Genomic DNA, 20,855 nt, shown 5'->3' with positions numbered 1-20,855 from the left:
GGAAAAAAACAAAAATAACTTGAAATATCACCAAAAACCTTAAAGCCCTCGTCGCCGATAGTGATTGGGAGCCCAACAACTCTTTCCCTTCTACCCCACGCAGCGCCTGCGTTGTGACTGGAAATTCGCCGCACCTACCTACAAGATTGACGCACAGCCGAGCCAGAACCACGCAGCCCGAAGAATCGAGGCAGCGCCTGCCGTGTGAAACTCCGGCGCATCGCCTACCAGATCGATGCAACGCCTGTGACTTGGTCCCGCACACCCAGGATTTCCAAGCATCACCCTGGGTGTCAAAGAGAAACCCGCATCACAGTGAGGAACCAAGACTGTGTGCCAGAAAACAACGCAAAGCCCCTTGCAGCGTGGAAAGAAATGGCGCATCGCCTGTTCCGCGCCAGAAATTCCAATGCACACCTTATTTTTGCACGCATCTCCTCATCTGCGGTCTCCGTGCATGTAATTTTTTAAGCAAACCAGGTACCTTGTGAAACAAACAGACAACTGTTGATTTCTAAGATTTAAGACTCTTTTTAATCTTGCAAAAGTGATATCTCAACTTGTGCTTATTGAACCTTCATCCTTTTGACCTTAATTTAACCAGATAAATATCTTATATTTTTCTAAACACTATGTGGTGTATCTTTTGTGGTGTTTTCACTGTGGTACTGTATGGTTTAATGCACAAATACTTTACACATTACCTTCTAAAATAAGCTTGCCTACTCAGTGCCAAGCTACCAGAGGGTGGGCACAGGATAATTTGGATTGTGTGTGACTTACCCTGACTAGGATTGTGGTCCCTATTTGTTATGTTATGTTATAAGAATTTATAGAGCGCATGGCTACCCATAGGCCCCCAGCGCTATACACAGACCTCAAAGACACAGACTAAGGAAAAGCTTTAAAACAGCCAAGTTTTGAGTGAGTGATAGAAGGTAAGTTCATGGCTAGTTTGTCGGAGACCAAGAGGAAGAGAATTCCACAGTTTGGCACTGAGATAATTCATAGACCTTCCGCCCCTTTTGGATTTTTTTATTATGGGGATTGAGGCTAAGGCGGCTGATGAGGACCTGGGATTTCTGGTGGGCTTATGGAAAGATGCAAGGGACATTAGAGAAGGAGGGGCCTTTGTTGTGTAGTGCCCTGTAGATACAGCACAAGGTTTTAAACTTTATATGTTGTTCCACTGGGAGCCAGTGCAGAGAAGAGATGGCCGTTTTGGCAGATTCATGCCTGGGTATGTCAAAGAGGAGACGGGCAGCGGAGTTCTGCTCCCCCTGTAGCTTCCTTTTCACATATTTTGGGGAACCAAGATATAAGGCTTTACCATAGTCTAAACGAGAAATAATGAGCGCCTGGATGAGAAGTCACTTTGCAATGGGTGGAAGTATTTTAAACACCTTCCTTCGGAGTCTAAATGTACCAAAGCAAGTGGAAGAAATTTTCTTAACCTGATGATCCATGGTAAGCCATGGATCAAGCCAAACACCTAGGCTTTTGGTGTATACCTTAGGTGGGGGCAAATCCCCTAGCGAGTGCAACAAAGGGGGATTGAGGCCTGGCTGAGAGCAATGACCTAAAATCAATACCTCGGTCTTGTCTCCATTTAGCTTAAGTTTACATTCGGATATCCATTCAGACACTGCCTGTAGGCATGGGGAGAGTGACCACTCGTAAGAGCTGTTCTTAGTAGAGAATGAGACCATCAGCTGGTAGTCATCTGCGTATGACACTAATGACACTAGTGAAAGGCCTTAAGGCTCCACTATCTTTGCTAGTGGAGACATATAGATGTTAAATAACGTGGGTCTGAGAGAAGGCACCTGTCCTGTGGCACTCCACAGGTGCTCTTAAAGCAGCTGGAGAAGAATGACCGACCTAGCACCTGAAATGATCTTTTCTCTAAAAAACTAGGAGCACCAGCTCAGTGCGCTGCCTGTCACTCCAATCTCCCTCATTCTTAAAAGTAGAATGTTGTGATCAACAGTGTCAATCTCCGCGCTAAGATCAAGAAGAATAATTGCCAACACAGATCCCTGATCAAGGCGCTTCCTGACCACTTCCGTTACTCCAATCAGAGCTGATTCTGTACTGTGTAGAGGCCTAAAGCCCACCTGAGAGGGATGAAGAATATTGTAGTCTTCAAGAAAATTTGAAAGTTGAACATTAACATGTTTTACAACTGTCTTAGAGAGGGCTGGCAACAAGGAGATGGGCCTATAATTATTGAGTACGGTTGCATCTAGGTTAAGTTTCTTCAGCAGGAGTTTAACTACAGAATGTTTCCACTGGCATGGGATGGTACTGCTATACAGCGAAAAGTTCCACATGTCGGTCAGAACTGGAACTATGACAGAGGACCTTAGTGCTGAAATTGCACGAGGAGCAGGATCGAGTGGGGAACCGAATTTGAGGGTAGAGAGTAATTTAGCAACCAGGTCTGAGGAGAGAGGGGAAAACTATGAAAGCACCGCTAAGCCATTAACACGTTCCTCTCCAAGAGCGTGAGAACAGAGGGTGCTTGAAGGGAAGGCAGAGTAAATGTTGAGATTTTTTTGCTGAAAGAAAGATGCCAGATTGTTGCTGTGTTCTTGGGGGAAGCTTCAACAAGTTCACTTTGGACAATGGTGTATATCTCTGCTAACTAGAGACCTCATTTCTAACAATATTCATGTCTAATTTTGTTATGTATTGCACTGCTAGCTGTTCTGGTTCAAGCATGTGAATCTATGAAAGATACCCTAATGCCTGAGAAAGAATTTGTTACGTACCTGTAACTCTTGTTCACCGGTATTGGTATCCTTCATAGATTCACATGTGACTCACCCTCCTTCCCTTAGAGGCTCTCCTTCTTGGCCGGTGAGGTATTTCCCACTTGTGCTTACAAAATCTGAGGGAAAATGCCTCTGCTGGGAGTGTTGTAAAGGGTGCTGTCGCCTCATTGGTCAACTTTGGCCCTTTTCTTGGACCTGGGCTGTAAGATGAACTCTGCAGCCTGTTAGACTGATCTATACTGCTTACTATTGTACCCTGGGACTCCCACTTTGACAACGGGAAATGATTCAAGCAGGTGAATCTATGAAAGATACCAATACTGGAGAACGATAATTACAGGTAAGAAATTCTTTGTCGTCTCTTTTCCCAGATATCGCTCAACAGCGTTTTTTTTTTTTTTTTTGTTTTTTTTTGATTGCTTACCCTTTTTTTACATTGAGTTCTCAGTTTTAATCTTGGGGAACTTGAAGTTTCATGTAATATCTGCAAAACTGTGACAACTGATGAGTTGCTACTCTATATTTAATTGTTGAATATTAAGTGAGGAGGAGAGTTGTGCTTTCGGGCTCCTTCATTGATTGTACTCTAACTTTAAATGGAGTAATATGCAAGGAACATTAGCAGACAAGGGATTGCTAAGAAAGGAAGGAGGAACATGGGAAATAGAGGTAGAGTTGCAGAGTTCATGGGAAGAGGTAAAATAAAACAAATAAAATAGTGGTGAGTAAAAGACTGGCAGGGGATAAGGAAGTAGAAAAGGGACCAGAGTTTTGAAAGAATAAATACATAGTTTAAATGTTCTTGTGTGGTGCATATTATCCAACCACATGCTGTAACAGACACCTTACTTAGCTAGCTTTATTTGAACTAAAAATACAAAATAACATTTCTAATGAAGACGTTATGCTGTTATTGATGTTTTACATGAGCATATTAGAAATGGCTCTTTTTTAGTATTTTTATAGTGTTACAAACATTTGATTATTTAAATGCAGGATTGATAATATTTGGAATAGACCGACTCAATGCAGGTGTCACTTCTAATTAAGCTACACATCTATATGCCGATTGTTCTTTCAAGATGGTTTACAACATATGCTAAAGCCTATGCAGTGTATACAATTGCTTAATGATAATGCCAAGAATCTTTTTTTAAGGGTGCCACAGTTTCAGAGATTAAGAAACAATATCGACTGCTATCCCTTAAATTTCATCCAGATAAAGGAGGAGATGAAGTCATGTTCATGAGGATTGCAAAAGCATATGCAGCGTAAGTGAAATACTACCTATTCCGTTTGTAATGCTTGAGCCTGCTTTTAGACACTTTGAAGTATTTTATTTAAAGTTATTTAAAATTGACTTAAATATTTTTTATTTCCCTGGTTAATAATTTTCGTAATACATCTGTTACACGCCACACCTACACACCACTCCTACTGGAGTTGGGAAGGCAAACCGTTTTCTTTGAAACAACCCTCACCAACTCTGATAGTGACATGCTTCATCATCGGGGTCACATTGACTCCTAACGGTCAGGGTGGGCTTAACCATATCTCAGGGAGCACTTCTGAAGATAGTTAGATGGGGGGTGTAACTTTAAAGATAAAATTCCTCAACCACTCCCAAGGTATCCCTTTATTTTAGGGGGGCATATAGGAAAATATGAATAAAACTGAGCACTATGTAGGGGTATTTGGATGTAATGGTCCTAAGATCCTTAACCACCAACATGTTTTGACCCTATACTCGCTACCTAAAAATGTCCTAGGCATTCATCAGGGTGGAATCGTAAACATGTCACTCCCCCAATTACGTGTCTTATGTATTTTATTTCTGTGTGGCATTCAAAGCATGCACACAGAAGCATAAATGGCATGAGAACGTGGGCCATCATGCGATTTGCCATCCATGACACATACTTATCCCCTCTTTACATACACTATTCTCATGCTAGGAAAAATGCACACTTTTATGATACACTCCTTGGTGTCTTATTCAGTGTCATACACACTTAGATCAAAATGGTGTCAAGCAGAAGTGCCAAATTACAACTTCAGTGCAAACCTTCAGCAGGAAGGTATGTGGTGCATTTAAAAAAAAACATTTTTTTTATATACATGTAAATATACATACATTAGACCATCGACCATGACCCCCAACCGTGGGGTTTTTTTATTCAAGGAAAAGTGAACGGAGTGAGCTTTGAATTCACCTAGAAATATACACCTGCAATGTAAGACTAGTTATTGTGGTGTTAGAAAACACACGCCCAATGTCATGAAGAATACTAATTCTATGGGGGCACGAGTGGGTGGCACTGTGGCCAGACTCTGAAAGGACTGCAATAAAAAAACTACTGTCAGACTGAGCTAGGTGGTGTAAACATACAGGGATTCCATAGTTTTTCTAACATTAAATTGAGAGACTGGTGACAATATACCAGCGTCCAACATGCTGTATAGTTAATCTCAGCACATAGTTCTTCAAGGTTCCCAACCCATTCCAACACCTACTTGTCTCTGCTTCCCTGCGTATGGTAGATGGGTGCAGTGGGAGATTGGTATAAGTATTCCACTGGGCGTGGCCAGTTTGGACGAGTTTCCCCATTAATTGGTTAATTGGAGGTTGGGAATGCCTCTGCGTCTGCTGTTGCAGCTGGTATATTGCCAGGGCTGGAAACAGATGGGAAGGCTCCTAACTGCTCCAGTGCTTGGGGGGAGGGGGGGCGAGAAACACTGCTGCTCTGGCCCAGCCCATTGCTTTTCTTTCATCATGTCTGCTCCCACCGCTGTCTCATAGGGTTGGGGGGGTAGGGATGAACTCGTCATACTCTTTTGTCAGCAGTTCCTGGACATATTGGGTTATAGTGCAAATAAGATCACTACACTCAGAGGGAAAACATGTTACTAATCCTGCGGTACTCTGTGATAGATACTCCATAAAATGTGATGTGTCTTCACATGCAATAGTTATTATTTCCAAGTGCTGGTTCTGAGTTCACTTCTGAGGAACTCAACCATTGATGCTAGATGATAATGCCCTAGACCCGAGGGTGGGGTCTGATTGCTGGACTTACCTTTTGTACTGGTAGTACATCCCAAGGCTATACAGGTGATTCCTGGGTTATCTAAATGTCATGGCACTCTTGCGTTGGACTAGTGAATACTAAGTTGGTTACATGATATTTCATCTTTGAGACCCTGTTTGTATGTTTGCAATTTGTACACATTGTTGCTCTTTTATTAGGAGCCTCTTCTTAATTCTGTTGAATGAGCAGCTATATTCTCAGTGATGGACCAATGCAGATCTTTGTCACTATGAGTCTTCTCTAGGAAGTGTCCTGTAAACCTTTTTGATGTTTTTCTGCTTCTGATGGTGTTCTGGTGTTCAATTATGCTGATTTTGATCTTTCTCATTGTCATTCCAATGTAGCGAAGGACACCTGGACTGGTAAATGACATATATCACTTTGTTATTGTTGCAGTCTGTATGCCCCCTCTGCTCCGAGGGGGTGGCAAGGCTGAGATCAGTTGTTTTAGATTGTGAAGTTAAAGGACACACCAAGCAAGTGCCGCAATTGAAGTGTCCCCTGATGGGGGTGAAATCCCAGAGGATGATCTGCTGTTCAGAGTTCCCTTGCCATGTGTTGCTATGTGCTAGTCTGTCTCTGACACTTCTATTTCTCCTGAATGAGAGCAAAGGTTTGTCGAAGGTCAGTTGGTTTGACCTGAGGATACACCAGTGTTTATTTATGATCCTTTTGATGGTGTTAGATGATGTGCTGTATGTAATCACAAAGATAAGGGAATTAGTGTGCTTCTTCATGTTAGTTTCCAGCAGAGCCTCTCTCTGGAAATTCTGTGCTCTCTTCAGTGCCTTGATAATGATCCTTTCAGGATACTCCGTTTCTTTCAGTTTTTCAGTGAGTTTCTTGGCTTAAATATTGTAATCCTGGATGTGGGAGCAGTTACGCCTGATCTGTAAGAACTGGCCCACCATTAAATTCTCTCTTAATGCCCGAGGGTGAGCACTGTTGAAATGTAACAAACGATTACGGTCGTGGGCTTGGTGTACAGGGAGCTGGTAAGTTTCACATCTTACTCTGTGATATTAACATCCTAAAAGGATACTCTGGTTCCCGTTGGTTATCATTATGAAGCTGAGGAATGGATTTCTTTCATTGCGCCATCAGTTGAAATATTCAGTGGTAGTGTCATGCCTGTGCCATATCACCAAGATGTTGTCGATATGTCACCACTGCAGCAGTATCCCGTCTCCATGTGGGTTGTTGGTCCTCAAACCAACTCATATAGATACAGGCTATACTTGGAACGAAGGTGCTACCCATGGAAGTACTGTGATGCTGTAAAAATATTTGGTCTTCAAAAGTGAAAAAATTCTCCTTACGACCCAATTCTGGCAGTTTCATTATCCAGTGGATTGGGGCAGCCCAGGTCTATTCCTGTTCTAGTAGAAAGTTGTTGATCACGCAAAGACTCTTGTCCTGAGGGATGCTTGTATACAGTGCCTCTCCCGCAAAACAGACCATTTTCTCTTTCAAGGGATCATAGTAGGTTCAACAGGTGTCTAGTGTCCAGGATGTAGGATCTTGTGTGTGTTACCGGGGGTCTAAGGAAGCAGTCCATGTACAGTGACAGTGGTTCAAGCACCGCACCTATATCTGACACAGTCGGCCTGCCTGGAGGGGGCATCCAGCCCTTGTGGGTCTTCGAGATGGTGTAAAATTGGGGCATAATGGGTTCAGTTGTCACAAGGAAGCCATGTTACTTCTTAGTAATCCAACCATTGTCCAAGGCCTCCTCTACTAAAGTCTCGAATATCTCTTGTTGGATTAAACAGAGGGTCACGTAGTTTCTGGTGTTCTTTACACGTATGAGGCATGCTTCTCTATAATTTTTCCTCTGTATTACAATCGCACCCCTCCTATCTGCTGGTTTAATAGCCGGATCGTTTTTCTTACTGAGGGTGTCTAATGCTGTGTTCTCCTTCTTGGTTAAGTTGTGAAAAGTATCTTTATTCGGGTTTAGTTCCTCAATTTCTTTTACCACTGCCTCTTCAAATGCCCAAATGTATTGTGGGGGGAGGTGGATTAAATGTTAATTTATTTTTCAGGTTAGTATGTCCATAATTTGTGTCCGTGAGAAGGCTGTTTTGAAAGAAGACTTGTTTACTTGTATCTTTATAAAAATAACACTGCCAACTCACATCTCATTTTTAATTAATCAATGTTTGTTGGTACAGAACAAAGTCCCTTATTGAGTACCGATAGCTCCTCTGAGAGGTTCTCATCTGAAAGGTTCAGAGCCATATTCATAGACCGCTCTGGCCTGTTGGTTGTTGGTCTCGAGCCCGGCTCTGAGTATTCCTTCCTCCTGTCTCCTTGTTGTTGTCCCACTAAATACGCCTTCCTCCTCGTCTTCCTCTCCTGCGGCCTCTCCCTAAAAGCATTGGTTTTGCTGGAAGAATTGCACATGTTGGGATTGTGGTGGGCCTGGGAATGGCTGGACTCCAGAATTCCCTGGCCAAAACATTACTTGTGGTGGTGGACACGTGGGGTTAAAGTAACCACTTCTTGGTTGCCTATGTTTCCCCCTACAGTTTTTTCTGGAGTAGAGCATGGCCACTCATTGAAGTCTGTGAATGAAGACCCTGACTTACTCTTCCCTTAGGATTCAGCATCTGAATCATATATTTTCTTGTAATCATCTTTGATGTAAGGATAAACCAGCTTATGAGTTTTTTTTTTTTTTTTAAAGGTTTTTCTGCAGTTTGGTAATTTTGCTCTGCAATAGAAAGGCTTTATGCTCTGCTGTCTCCTTGTTCACTTCCTCCTTATAGATGATGATCATCTTTATCTGGGTATTAAGTGAATCTTCACTTGCCTTAATCTTTGAGAGGCGTTTCACCTTGTTTATAATTAGGATGAGCCAGTCTTGAGTACTTTGCCACGCAATGAAGGACCACTCTTTCCTAAATAAGGGGCCCTCCAAGAAAATCCTGGGTTCATTAGTTAGTAAGAGGCCTGTATCGGCAGCATTGCCCCAGAGGTAGTGTCCTTATTGCCCCAAGAAGAAGGGTCTTCATTTGCTCCCTTTTGAGTTCTTTCAGTTCATCCCTGTTCTGTGCCTGTGCTAGGCTCAGGGTGATGTTTGTGTCTGGAAGTATTTAGGGGGCTTATACTATCACTGATGCCATCTCGTCAGTGAATGCAAGGCCCAGTTGTTCAGTCGTATTGTTCGATGATCAGTAGGTGTGTGCAAAAAAAAAAGTGCAGACAGATTATGTCACTGAAAAATACCCTACTGCTGTGCGTTGCTCTAACTAATCTAAATTTAGGGGTCTAGAGGTTCAAGGAACTTCACTGCCCCTGAAGGGTTAGAGAGGTCCCCTTGGTTGAGGTTGAAGGGATACGCCCTCCGTGTGTAAATACTATTATCCAACGAGTATCCATTCCGGATTATGATCGTCTCCACAAGGAAGAAGTGGGGTGGCGAGAGTAGGAGGAAGGAATCTGTTACATGCCACACCTATACACCACTCATACTGGATTGCCAAATATAACTTCATACGTTTGTAATTTTATGACTGTATACCTAATGGTTGCTTTATGAAAACACTTATGTTCTTTTGTGAAGGTCTTAGTTGGGTTTGGTGACAAGCCAATAATAGATGCTGTAGGCTTGGAACGATTCACTTGAAAAAGTGTTTCTGATGCCACAGGTCTGATATGTTTATTAAGAGTAACTAGGCTGTATGCCTGGTGTATTTATTGTGAAAAGCATATGTTCACGCGAATGAGCCCTTAAGGGCAAATTATTATTACACCATTTTAAAGCCTGTAGGCACATATTTTGTTACATGGGGTCTCACAGATTACCCCATTAGGGAAAAGTTTTGGTTACCATTCTGACAAATGTGTGGGGAGGGATGCTGCATAGAAAATTTGCATTGTGATAGTTCTTGTTAGACACTCTTAAGATAGGGCTGTATACTGTTTTGTCAAATGTAATTCTGTACAGAATTGGAATTTTATAATTGCATGCTGATTGGGGTGGGAAAGCTTGTGCTTAAATAAGAAAGCCTGAGTTGGTTACGGTGACAAGTCAATGATAAGAGCTAAAGGCATGGGTGATTCGTATGGGAAAGTAGTAGCAGATGCCACAAGATGCTCTTTATAAAAAGGCAGTAGGTCTCTCTTATTTATTATGAAAAGCATATGTTGAAGTCAGTGGGCATTTAAAAAATGCATTGAATTCCACTGTGTTAAAAGCCTGTGGCCAGGCATTTATTTAAATTGAAACCTGTCTTATGATAGAAGGCCTGGGTTTTGGTGTTGGTTAAACTAGCTGACAAATCTTGGGTGTAAGATGATTCTGCATGGGTAAGTGGGTATTGCCTTGTGAGTGATGGCTTTCTTCCTGTGCACATCTGCCTGAAAATTAGAATGCTTCAGTGTTTGGTGACTACTCTTTTAGTGTTCCATTTTCTGCATGATATGGCGTCTTTCATTTCTTTACTTAACATTGTTTTTTTTTTTTCCTTGAGTGCCTGGTACCCCCAAACAGTAATGCTCAAGATGCTTATCACTCATCTACATTTGCAGTTCTCCGCATCCCGTCCTGCTAGTGCTTTTCAACCAGGCTGCCATCTTTGAATGATATAGCCCATAGTTTATCAATGTTTTATCATACCAAGATGACTGCCATGTTTAGAAGGAGCATGTTGGCTACCTTGAAACGGTACGAGAATAAAATACTGTGCACCGTTTGGAGATCGCTGCCCAGTGTGATGTTGATTGAGCAGCCACCTTGTAATGGTATTGCATATATTGTGTTGTTGTTTCGCTTTTTAAAGAGGGCTTGCACGTTGCTTCTAAACCGGCCGAGCCATGTACTCTATTATATTTCATTTTTCGTTTACCCTTTTTGTTTCTAGCATATGCCCTGTGCCTGACACACTTAGACGATGTTTTTTTCTCCCCTCCTTTTATTGTTTGATTTTATTTTGCATATGCTTGTTTAATTAGTTTTTTTGTTTTGTTATAGGTTTATTGAGACGGATAAGTGTTGATTTTTTTTGTTACTCACTTAATAAATCTTTATTCGGTAGAAGACCATAAAAGCACAGTAAAAAAAAAGTACATGTTACACATAAAAACCTATGAACAAAAAACACTTTACAGTTTTACAAGAGGGTTACAAAAACATCCATACTTATCTGTGTTTACCCAAACCTCTTCCTGATTATAATAGCACCCGTAGTATAGCCAAGTACAGAAACACACATGTCCAGTGAAGCTAAACTTAGAAAGTACCTCATGCCTTCCTTATGAGATTTAAAATCCTTGTTTATAAGAGCCAGCCTTAAGAATTGGATGCGTTAGTAGCCTTCTACTCTATACAGCTGATCTAATTCCTCATCCTTCAGACCAACCAATGTCGATTTTGCTTCTATTTGCTGTATCTGCTTTTCTAACCTACCAATCTCTTCTTTATACAAGCGCCTTTTAAACAAGGCCGCTCTAATTAGTCTCCCTCGCAAAAACGCCTTAAAGGTGCCCCATACCATAACTAGGGAGGTTGAGCCCATATTAAGATCAAAGAATTCCTTTCCTCAGCTTGTAATTCTGCCACCACCACCTCATCTAATAACAAGGTTCTATAGAGCATCCACCTACCCCGATCCATGTTCTCTGTTGGACCAATATTCAGCCAGATAGCGGAATGATCTGAAAAATGAGCCCCAACATGAACTATTTCCTTCACACACTGTTCCAAATTCCTATCTATTAAAATGTAATTGATCCTGGACTGATGTCTATATTTTTTGTTGTTAAATGTGTACCCCCGAGTTAACCCCACCCTCACCCTCCATATATCACATAGCCCCAACTGAGACATTATAAATAGTATTTGGCATCACATTTTCTCATTAATTCTAGATCTACTCCCTGATGCCCTATCTACATCATAATTTAACACCATATTAAAATACCCCATCCAAATAATCAGGTCTGAAAATTGCAGCAAGTGCTGAAATAAATCCTCTAACGGGGCAATATCATCCTTATTGGGCCCATAATAACCCACCACTGTAAATGCCCTATCGTATGCCACCAATCTCCCTATAGCCCATCTTCCAGCCCCGTCTACTGGTCCCACCTGAAGGGAGATATTAGGATGATTTTTAATAAGCACCCCGACCCCCTTGCTCCCGCCACTCTGGCCCAAGCTTATCCGTTGCACCCATCTACTTGTCCTAAACAACTCCACATACTCTTGTCTAGACAGGTGAGTCTCTTGCAACACTAATACATCTGCTCGAACAGCTTTAATGTATTGTAACAACCTCTTTTGTCTATTTACTACCCATAATCCGTTAATATTCCAAGACAGCAGCCTTAACTCCTTTAACCCCCATCATCAACGCCCTGTCATTGGTTTAAAACATGTTATCCCCCCTAATTCACCCTGTTTCCCATTATTCTGAGGACATCTTTTTTTCCCTTTTCTCCCCACATGCTCTCCACCCTGTGCCCTATTCCCCTCCCTACCTCCCCCCTCCCCACACCATACCTCCCCGGGAGAACCCCAGGTATCTTCTTCTATGGGTCATCGCTTCATGGGGGGGCTACCACTGGGACTTTAAAATTGCACACAAACATTCAACATCTAAGCAATACTGAAAGGGGAAGACTGAATAAAGCGGGTGGTGAATTCCCAACTTAGCTAACTTCTTCTAATGTTTTTGTCAGGCCATCAACCTCTCTTGCTTCTTTAAAATTATACATTTTATTATTCGCCGTCACTCTCAAAGAAGCTGGGAATTTAAACTGAGCTGTAGCTCCTAATTTCTTGAGGGCATCAGTTCTCTTAACTAGCTCCCACTGATCACTCAAAGTTGTACTAGAAAGATCTGACATGATTTTGAATGAAGCTCCCTCTGCCGAAAGTGATTTATTTTTGAATGCCGCTACCAGGATTATTTCTTTAACCGCATATGTATGAAAACACACCAAGATTTTCCTAGGGGTCTCTCTGTTTGGCGGCTTTTTAAAGAGGTCCTGATGTACTCTTTGTATATCATTCACAATATCAACATCTGCCTCATCGATCTGTAATCCTCGTCTAATCAGATGGACCACGAAGCCTTTACAATCACCTTCTCTATCCCTTCAGGGACTTTTAGAAGTCTCAAGTTAATCTTTCTCTGGTGATTTTCCAAAATCTCCAACTTATTCCTAACACTTTCCTCTCCAGTTCTCAAACTCTTGGGCTCCCTACTTCTTCCTCGAGAACAGCCGTCCTACCAGCCAAATCATCAATTTTTTTCCCCAATGTCTCTCATAGGCTGAACTTGTGGTGGTTAGAACTTGATTTTTCAAACCCATCCTTAATTTCCAATGCCAGATTTTTCAACATTTCTGAAATAGAATGACTCAAAGGGCTTTCTGCCTCCCCCTGACGCTGGCTTTCCCTGGTTCCAACTAATCCTAGGATAGGAGGTTCATCCAACAGGCGGCCATGAACTTGATCTTGCTGGTGGGCTCCCCCCCCCCCCAAAAAAAAAATCAGCTAGTTCCTCCTCCGTGAATTCCAAGGAATTACTGTCCGGAGCGCAGCCCGTAGTAGACATTCAAACACTTTGCTCATCCCCCTCCACTTGTTCCAGACCAACCAAAGATGAAAATCTATTTGATGTATATACTGTTTAGTTTACATGAGACTCCCCCCAAAACTAATGACCCCTGAGGTAGCCATATCAGTGTCAGAACCTTGTTGCCCCACTTGGTCTGGAAGGTCTGGCTCTTCCATTTGATTCCTAGGTAAAACCCTAAAATATATTCTCAGTGAAGGGGTAACCTTATGTCTATTAGTCTGTATTGTCTCACTTCTAACACTCAACAATCTCCCCCCTTAATGTTATTGCCAATGTCTCTTTGGGCCTCAGCTATTCAATCCAAAACTTCCCTTACTGGAAGGTCATTCAACTTCTCTTTAACCCCAAAAACCTTCCTACCACTCCTCAAAGAGTACACAAGACTGCTCCTAAGCTTCCTGCAGCCCTAGTAGCAATTCCACTTTGCCCCCCAAAGACTCAGTATGCCTCCAACACCATTCCTCTAATCAAACGGCAGGTTGAACAGTACCTTGGGTGTCCACGAGTGAACTTACAGCCTCTCTAACTCTCCTCAGGCTTGCACTTGCGATTGTGCTGCTTGTGCTGCCTCTACTGCTTTTTTTCTGGAGGGGAATCCTTGCAGCTGCTTCCCTTTCCAGCCTGAGATCTGTCACCACTCTCCCGCAGAGCGCAGCCCGCTCTGCGCCCCTGGAACTCCGTACCCCCTCCACTGCACCTCCTCTCTGATCACCCGATCCTCCTGGTAAGTCGCCATCATCCGCCTCACTTCATTCAGTCCTTCACACCCCGTCTCAGTTACTGCCCAGCGGAGCCCCTCCTGCAGCCCGCTACCTAGCCAGCCGGCATGTTACCATCCCCCTCCCCGGCTCCCTCCATCTTGTCAACTATCTCATCTTGCGCATATAATATGGAAATGGACAATTCACCACATTCTTGTAGTGGCACAATATATGGATCGGGTAGGTGGATGCTCTATAGAACCTTGTTATTAGATGAAGTGGTGGTGGCAGAGAATCAATTTGCAGACCTGCTCAGCAGGATGCATCAACAAGTCCATGAATTCCACCCGCAAGTGCTGCAACAGTACTTTCTAAAATGGGGGATCACCTAAAATAGACCTATTTGCCACGCGTGTCAATGCAAAATGCCGAAACTTCGCCTTCAGCTATCCACACTCAGTCCAAAGGCAATGCTCTATGGATGAGTAAGTCAGTAATATTTGCTTACGCTGTTCCACCTTCTCAGATTCATACCTTTTCTAGTTCGGAAGCTCAGACAATCTTCCCTCACCATGTTCCTTGTAGCCCCTACATGGGCACTTCAACCATGGTTCACAACACTTCTGAATCTCTCAATAGTTCCACATAAGAAGATCCCCAACAGGCCGGACCTTCTAACACAAAATCATGGATAAATAGACGTTCAACCTAGCGATATGGCTCCTGAGGTCATAGAATTTGAGTATTTACAGCTACCACAAGAACGTATGGCTATTCTTAAGGAAGCACATAGACCCACAACTAGACAATGTTATGCGGCAAGATGGAAACATTTCATTTGCTATTGCCAATCAAAAAAACATTGACCCTTTCAAGCCATTGGTTCAAGAGATTGTCTGTTACTTACTGCATTTACAAAAAGATAATTTAGCTTACACATCCATTCGTCTTCATCTAGCTGCTATAGCTGAATATCTTCAAAACACACAGCATACTTCTATGTTTAGGATTCTGGTCATTAAGGCATTTTGGAAGGACTTAAAAGAACCATTTCACCAAGGGTTCCTCCAGCCCCATCCTGGAATCTTACATTGTTCTCACAAGGCTTATGGGTCCCCCTTTTGAGCCACTACACTCCTGTTCTTTACAATTCCTGTCATGGAAAGTAGCCTTTTTAGTCGCGATCACTTCCCTTAGACGTGTGAGTGAGCTCCATGCTTTAACCTTGGAAGAACCTTTCTTCCAAATTCACAAGGCAAACATTGTATTAAAAACCAATCTGAAATTCCTTAACAATTTCATATCAATCAGTCCATAGTCTTCTTTCCCCAACCAGATTCAGTAGCGGAAAGGGCTCTTCACACTCTTGATGTGAAGAGGGCTCTTATGTATTTTATTGACAGAACTAAACAATTTAGGAAAACAAAACAAGTTTGTCTTTTTTTTCAATGACTCATAAAGGACAGCTTATATCTAAAGTAGGTATAGCTAGATGGATAGTCAAGTGCATTCAAACTTGCAGTGAAAAAGCCAAACGACATTTACCCACACCACCTAGAGCACAATCCACTAGGAAGAAAGGTGCATCAATGGCATTTTTAGGTAACGTACCTATAGTAGATATTTGTAAAGCAGCTACATGGTCTACACTGCATACCTTTAGAAAACATTATTATTATGTAGGTGTGTTTGCATGTCAACAGGCAAATGTTGGGCAAGCAGTACTTAAAACACTCTTCCAAACAATTGCAACTCCTGCCCGCTAGCCACCGCTTCATGGAGGGACTGCTTTACAGTCCATGCATAGCATGTGTATCTACAGCCACACATGCCATCGAACAGAAAATGTTACTTACCTGTAGACATCTGATCATGGCATGTAGTGCTGTAGATTCACATGCGCCCTCCCTCCTCCTGGGACTCATGTGGCTGTTGCAATTTATTAACATGTAAATATTGTACATATATAGATACATTACATGTACATCTTGTCTATCTTATTCTTTTTTCACTACTACACTCTCCCTCCTGCGGAGAAACAATCTAACAAAGGACTCTGTCCATGCGCAGTATTAACGAGAGGAGGAGTTACTCAATCTTGTGACTCACAAAGCTTCTTCAAAGAAAAACAATTTGTATCACTCCGAACCCAACACTAGATGGCAAGCTTATGCAAAGCATGTGTGAATGTACAGCACTACATGCCACAAACTGATGTCTACTGGTAAGTAACATTTTCCTGTTTTGATTTACCTTCAGGCCAAGTTTGGACATAAAAGAATTAAAACCATTTAAAAGTTTCTGCAGGCCATGTGCAGTTGAAGCTAAAAGAACCGCAGTATCTGCGTAGAGTAATACAGGGACAGAGTGATTTCCAACACGTGGGACATTTGGGGTACAAGTACCTAGATAACTTTCCGGTGCGTTTATGTATTACAAGAAAAAAAGGGGGCCAATATACAGCCCTGCTTTACCCCTCGAGTAATCTTTATGGGCTTAGTACAATCCTTATATTGTGTAAAACATACCCTTTTTGTCTCTTGCTAAATTAATGAGGGAAGGGTCGACTCCTGCATGGGCCAAGAATTCCCATAATTTCCTCCTGTCAACCATGTTGAAGGCACAAGAGAAGTTCATGAAAGCAATTTGGACAGCACCTCCCCTGGCTTCGACATACTTTCCTAGGACTAGTTGTAAGTTAAGAGCTTGTTCAACCGTCCCAAGGCCTAGCCTAAAGCTATATTGGGCTTGCAAAAAAGGAGTTTGCCTCAGCCCAGTCCTCTAATTCAGTGGTTCCCAACCTTTTGATTTCCGTTGACCCCCACTTTAACATTAATGGAACCCAGGGACCCCCACTGAATCATCATGGGAATCCGGGGACCCCCGCCTGAATCATTACTGGAAGCTGTGGACCTAATTTGTCAATATTTGTTCATATTTTTGAATTTTCTAGGCTCTCGCGGACCCCCAGGGGTCCCCGGACCACAGGTTGGGAACCACTGCTCTAATTTATCTAAAATCACCAGTCCTAAAAATTTTGAAGATGAGTCTAAAAGTGAGATCAGGTGGGTGAGCACTTATCTCCTTTTCCCTTTTTTTTTTAGAAACCGGAACTATTATGCACACACGCCATGAATTAATGAATTCTGTCCTGACTACAGATATAAGACGTTTGTGATTAGAGGGGCCCAAATATCAACATTTTGCTTGAACAGATCAATAGGCATCCTTTCAGGGCCAGGGGCCTTCCCGCTGGCTGAGCAGGGTATTGCTTTTGATACTGATGCCAAATGTATACAATCTATAATCCATTGTTCATTAATATGTGGATGATCCACACAACCATCAGTTTCCTGACTCCTATCTTCGATAAATGGATTAAAGACTTGTAGAAAATGATCAACCCAGTCCTGCTCGGAAATATGAAAATCTACACCAGGAACCGGTTTGTCTACAAAAAAAGGGTAATTAATTGTTTCCCAAAATTACTTGTTATCCCCTTTTTGGACAGTTTTATCGAATCTCCTCCATGTCTTCAGCCTAAGATCTTGCTTTCTGTGTTCAATGACACCTTTGTACTTCCTCCCTAACTTCTTCCATACTCTGTGGATTTTTTTTTAGTGGCTTTTTTCAGGGCTTTCAGAGCAGCAGTACATTCTGCACTAAACCAGGAAAGCCTACTTTCAAAAACCTTTTCTTAATTAACATTTTTGGACACTGTTTCACAGATAACAAAACTCTCCCTTATAGCCTTTGGTTCTATTTCATTTTTAACCCATTTAAAAAGGGCTGCCAAAAAACATAGTGGGTTCTACAGTTACCCATTTCACATGAACCCCCTTATTGGCACTATAATGCACCAAAGGTCTTGGCAAATCAGGGGGTTGAGGAAATAAGCCAACAGAAACATCAAAAATAATCAGATTGTGATTATACAGGGTAGGGTAGACCATATAACCATCCAACTTCCGGATTAGATCTTGGGACATCAATACAAAATCAGTAGTACTAACCCTCCCTCTGCCCAGAAAAGTGGGGCAGTGGCCTTAACTGTTATCCTCAAAGTCAAAATCTGACAAAGTATAGATCATGAGAAAGGATAATCTGGTTTAAGGCTTCACCATAAGGTGAATGCACGAAATGACTAAAATCAACTCCGATGTCATTTGAAAACCCACGGGCCCGTGACCCGCTATGGGAACATTTCCTAATGCTAAAATTGCAAGCCCAGATTACTGACCAGTGACATTCCTTGTAGTTCACAAACTCTGTCAGAGACTTCCCTAATTCATGAAACATATCCACTGGTTGTGCCACAAAGAAGATAACATTAAAAATAATCAATGCAATATTAATATTCTTTTGCAAGATAAGGCCTAACACTTGAAAGTAGTAAGGACTGGATTTCAACATTTTTGTCTACAAATTACTAATAGAACATGAGACAAAAATAGCCACGTCTCCCTTTGCCCTTTCGTTGTCAGGGTTTAACACGGATCATGCATGTGCACCATTACATAAGCCTGTCTCACAGATTGCAGTCTTCTTGGACCTGGAGGACACCCAAAGCAGTGAAAGGCTGCTGTCTTAATCAGGGGATAAGCAGCATGAGTGTGGTGGCAACATACCATGTAGTGATCAATAAAAGTGAATCAACTCCTTTTCACCTGTTACAGGAGTGAGGCCTACCTGCTCAGTCACTTAAAGCTCTGCTGCTCTGTGTTTAACTCACCCTTGGCCTGCATCGGTTTGGTGTGTAGTGCTGCACAGTGCAATTGTGTTATACATGTGCTGTGTGTATTTGTGCCAGTAACTGGTACAATACATAAAGGATGTAGTGCAGTGTGTGTATATTATATGCCTGTGTTGGGTGTATATGTACCTGTGAATGGTACAATACATGGAAGATTCTGGGTTCTATTTGGGAGACCCAGGACTAGCTGGAAGAACATGGACCTGGGTACATCTCAGGAAGAAGATGGGTCTGATAACAGAATCATAAAGAGTAAGGCTGAGTACCTGGGCCAACCTTTTTATACACATATTACTGTGGATGACTTTCAGATTTCAACTTCTTGTCACTGCTATGGCCTTTGTTGTAGGGGTATCAGATTTGGAGATGCACCTGCAGTGACAGACAGCTTTATGGAAGAAGGGCCCTACAAAGGAGAGGGCATTTCAATATGACTCAGATCCGCCAACATAAACTTCAAAGACTCAGTCTCTAGATCACATTGGGTGTCTAGTAATGGACGACTATAAGAAGGGGTTGCTTTAGGCCCCCAAAGAAGTTGCCTGTCAAGCTGCCAGCCGAGCTATGCGAGGAGGAGGTTCGCAAGACTTCTGCCTGTGACCAGGACTAGGGAGCCAAGGCCTGTCAGTCTCCTATCGGGAAGAGAGGACATCATCAAGGGATTTCAAGACCACCTGCCCCTGGAGTCTGGAGCACCAGTGCCTGCCTGCTTGCCAAGACCTTTGTGCCCTGTGGGATGAAGACTGAGAGGAGTGAGGTCCAGTAGGAGAGCCTGTTTGAATTTCTGTAGTGTGGAGTGAGGAGTTAGCTGATGCACAGATCAGGTCATTGCCGGTGTGCAGGGAAAAAGCAGCAACCCCTGTATGCCAGAGGAAGGCCAGCGTGAAGTGAGCCGTGACCACTGCTGCACTGATAGGGCCATAGCCCGGGCGGTGACCCCCCACCCCCTAATGCGCCAAGTGGTGCAGCTGTTAAGAGTGCTGATGGTTTGATCGGACCGTAGCCTGTGTGCGGAGCGGAGTTGGTGTCAGCGTGTGCCAGGTGGGGCTGCTTGAAAGATAACTGTCCCATCCCCGCTTAGGGTCTCTGTTTGCTCGAATCCTGCTGGTGGGGGTCAGACTGATTTACGGGCTAGATGGCACTGGGGGAAATTTGTCTGCCTGATCGTGCTTCGGTGCTGGAACACTTTTGACTTATAAAGAAGCAGAGTGGAACTCCTAGGATTTGGACTACTAGGGGGGCTTAACCTGAATGTTGTCTGTAGTGAATGGGGAAATAACCACTACTGCTAGCGAGAGCGGAGTGGGAATCGGGGACCTGTCTGTAAAGCACAAGAGCCCTGACCGCAGAGTAATGTGTGTATTGTTTGTGAATGTCACATGGACTTTGTGTTCATATACAAAGATTCTTTTTCTCATAAAGACAAATATGTGACCGGACAGTCATCTGTTGCTGAGCATATTTTAAGACTGTGTTCACGCCCTTGCGCTACCCCCCGAACACACACCCTCCATGCTACAAGATGCCTTGGACTGCTCGACCCACACAACCACATTTGGTCAAGTGCTGAAGGGATACTCAGCACAGTTGCTCCATATTCATAGCAGGGCGGGCACTTGGACATAAGGAGTAAAAGGCTTCAACCCCACGTTTTGGCACAGTAGCTCCTGCTTTCCCCATGACCATCTGAACAGGATTCTAACAGGGTGACTGGATGGATCTATGAATGACAGGCTGCACATACAATTAGATATTGAGTGTATAAGCTCACAAGTGACAAAAGAAGCACTTCAAATTATATATAAGAACTATTGTCATTGCTAGTGTTCATTTTCAAGGGTGCTTTGACCTCCACTGATAAAACTATAGTTGTTATTGCTTTTTTTCAGTAGATGATGAGATTTTTCATGTTATTTTAAAACTGACACCTTGTTTTACCTTAG

The 20,855-nt window shown here is 42.7% G+C and overlaps 1 protein-coding gene across 1 annotated transcript in view; it reads left to right on the top strand.

Moving 5' to 3' along the window:
- Window positions 1–20,855, top strand: part of SEC63 (SEC63 homolog, protein translocation regulator) — a 620,356-nt gene that overhangs the window by 92,321 nt on the left and 507,180 nt on the right. Inside the window, exon 4 of the mRNA XM_069235447.1 lies at window positions 3,936–4,048. Within this exon, the coding sequence (XP_069091548.1) occupies window positions 3,936–4,048 (113 nt within the window). The remainder of the gene's footprint in view (window positions 1–3,935; window positions 4,049–20,855) is intronic.

Source organism: Pleurodeles waltl, chromosome 5, assembly GCF_031143425.1.
Source record: "Pleurodeles waltl isolate 20211129_DDA chromosome 5, aPleWal1.hap1.20221129, whole genome shotgun sequence".
Taxonomy (NCBI): domain Eukaryota; kingdom Metazoa; phylum Chordata; class Amphibia; order Caudata; family Salamandridae; genus Pleurodeles; species Pleurodeles waltl.
The sequence above is the reverse complement of the archived record's forward strand: the minus strand, read 5'-3'. Positions and strand labels throughout refer to the sequence as shown.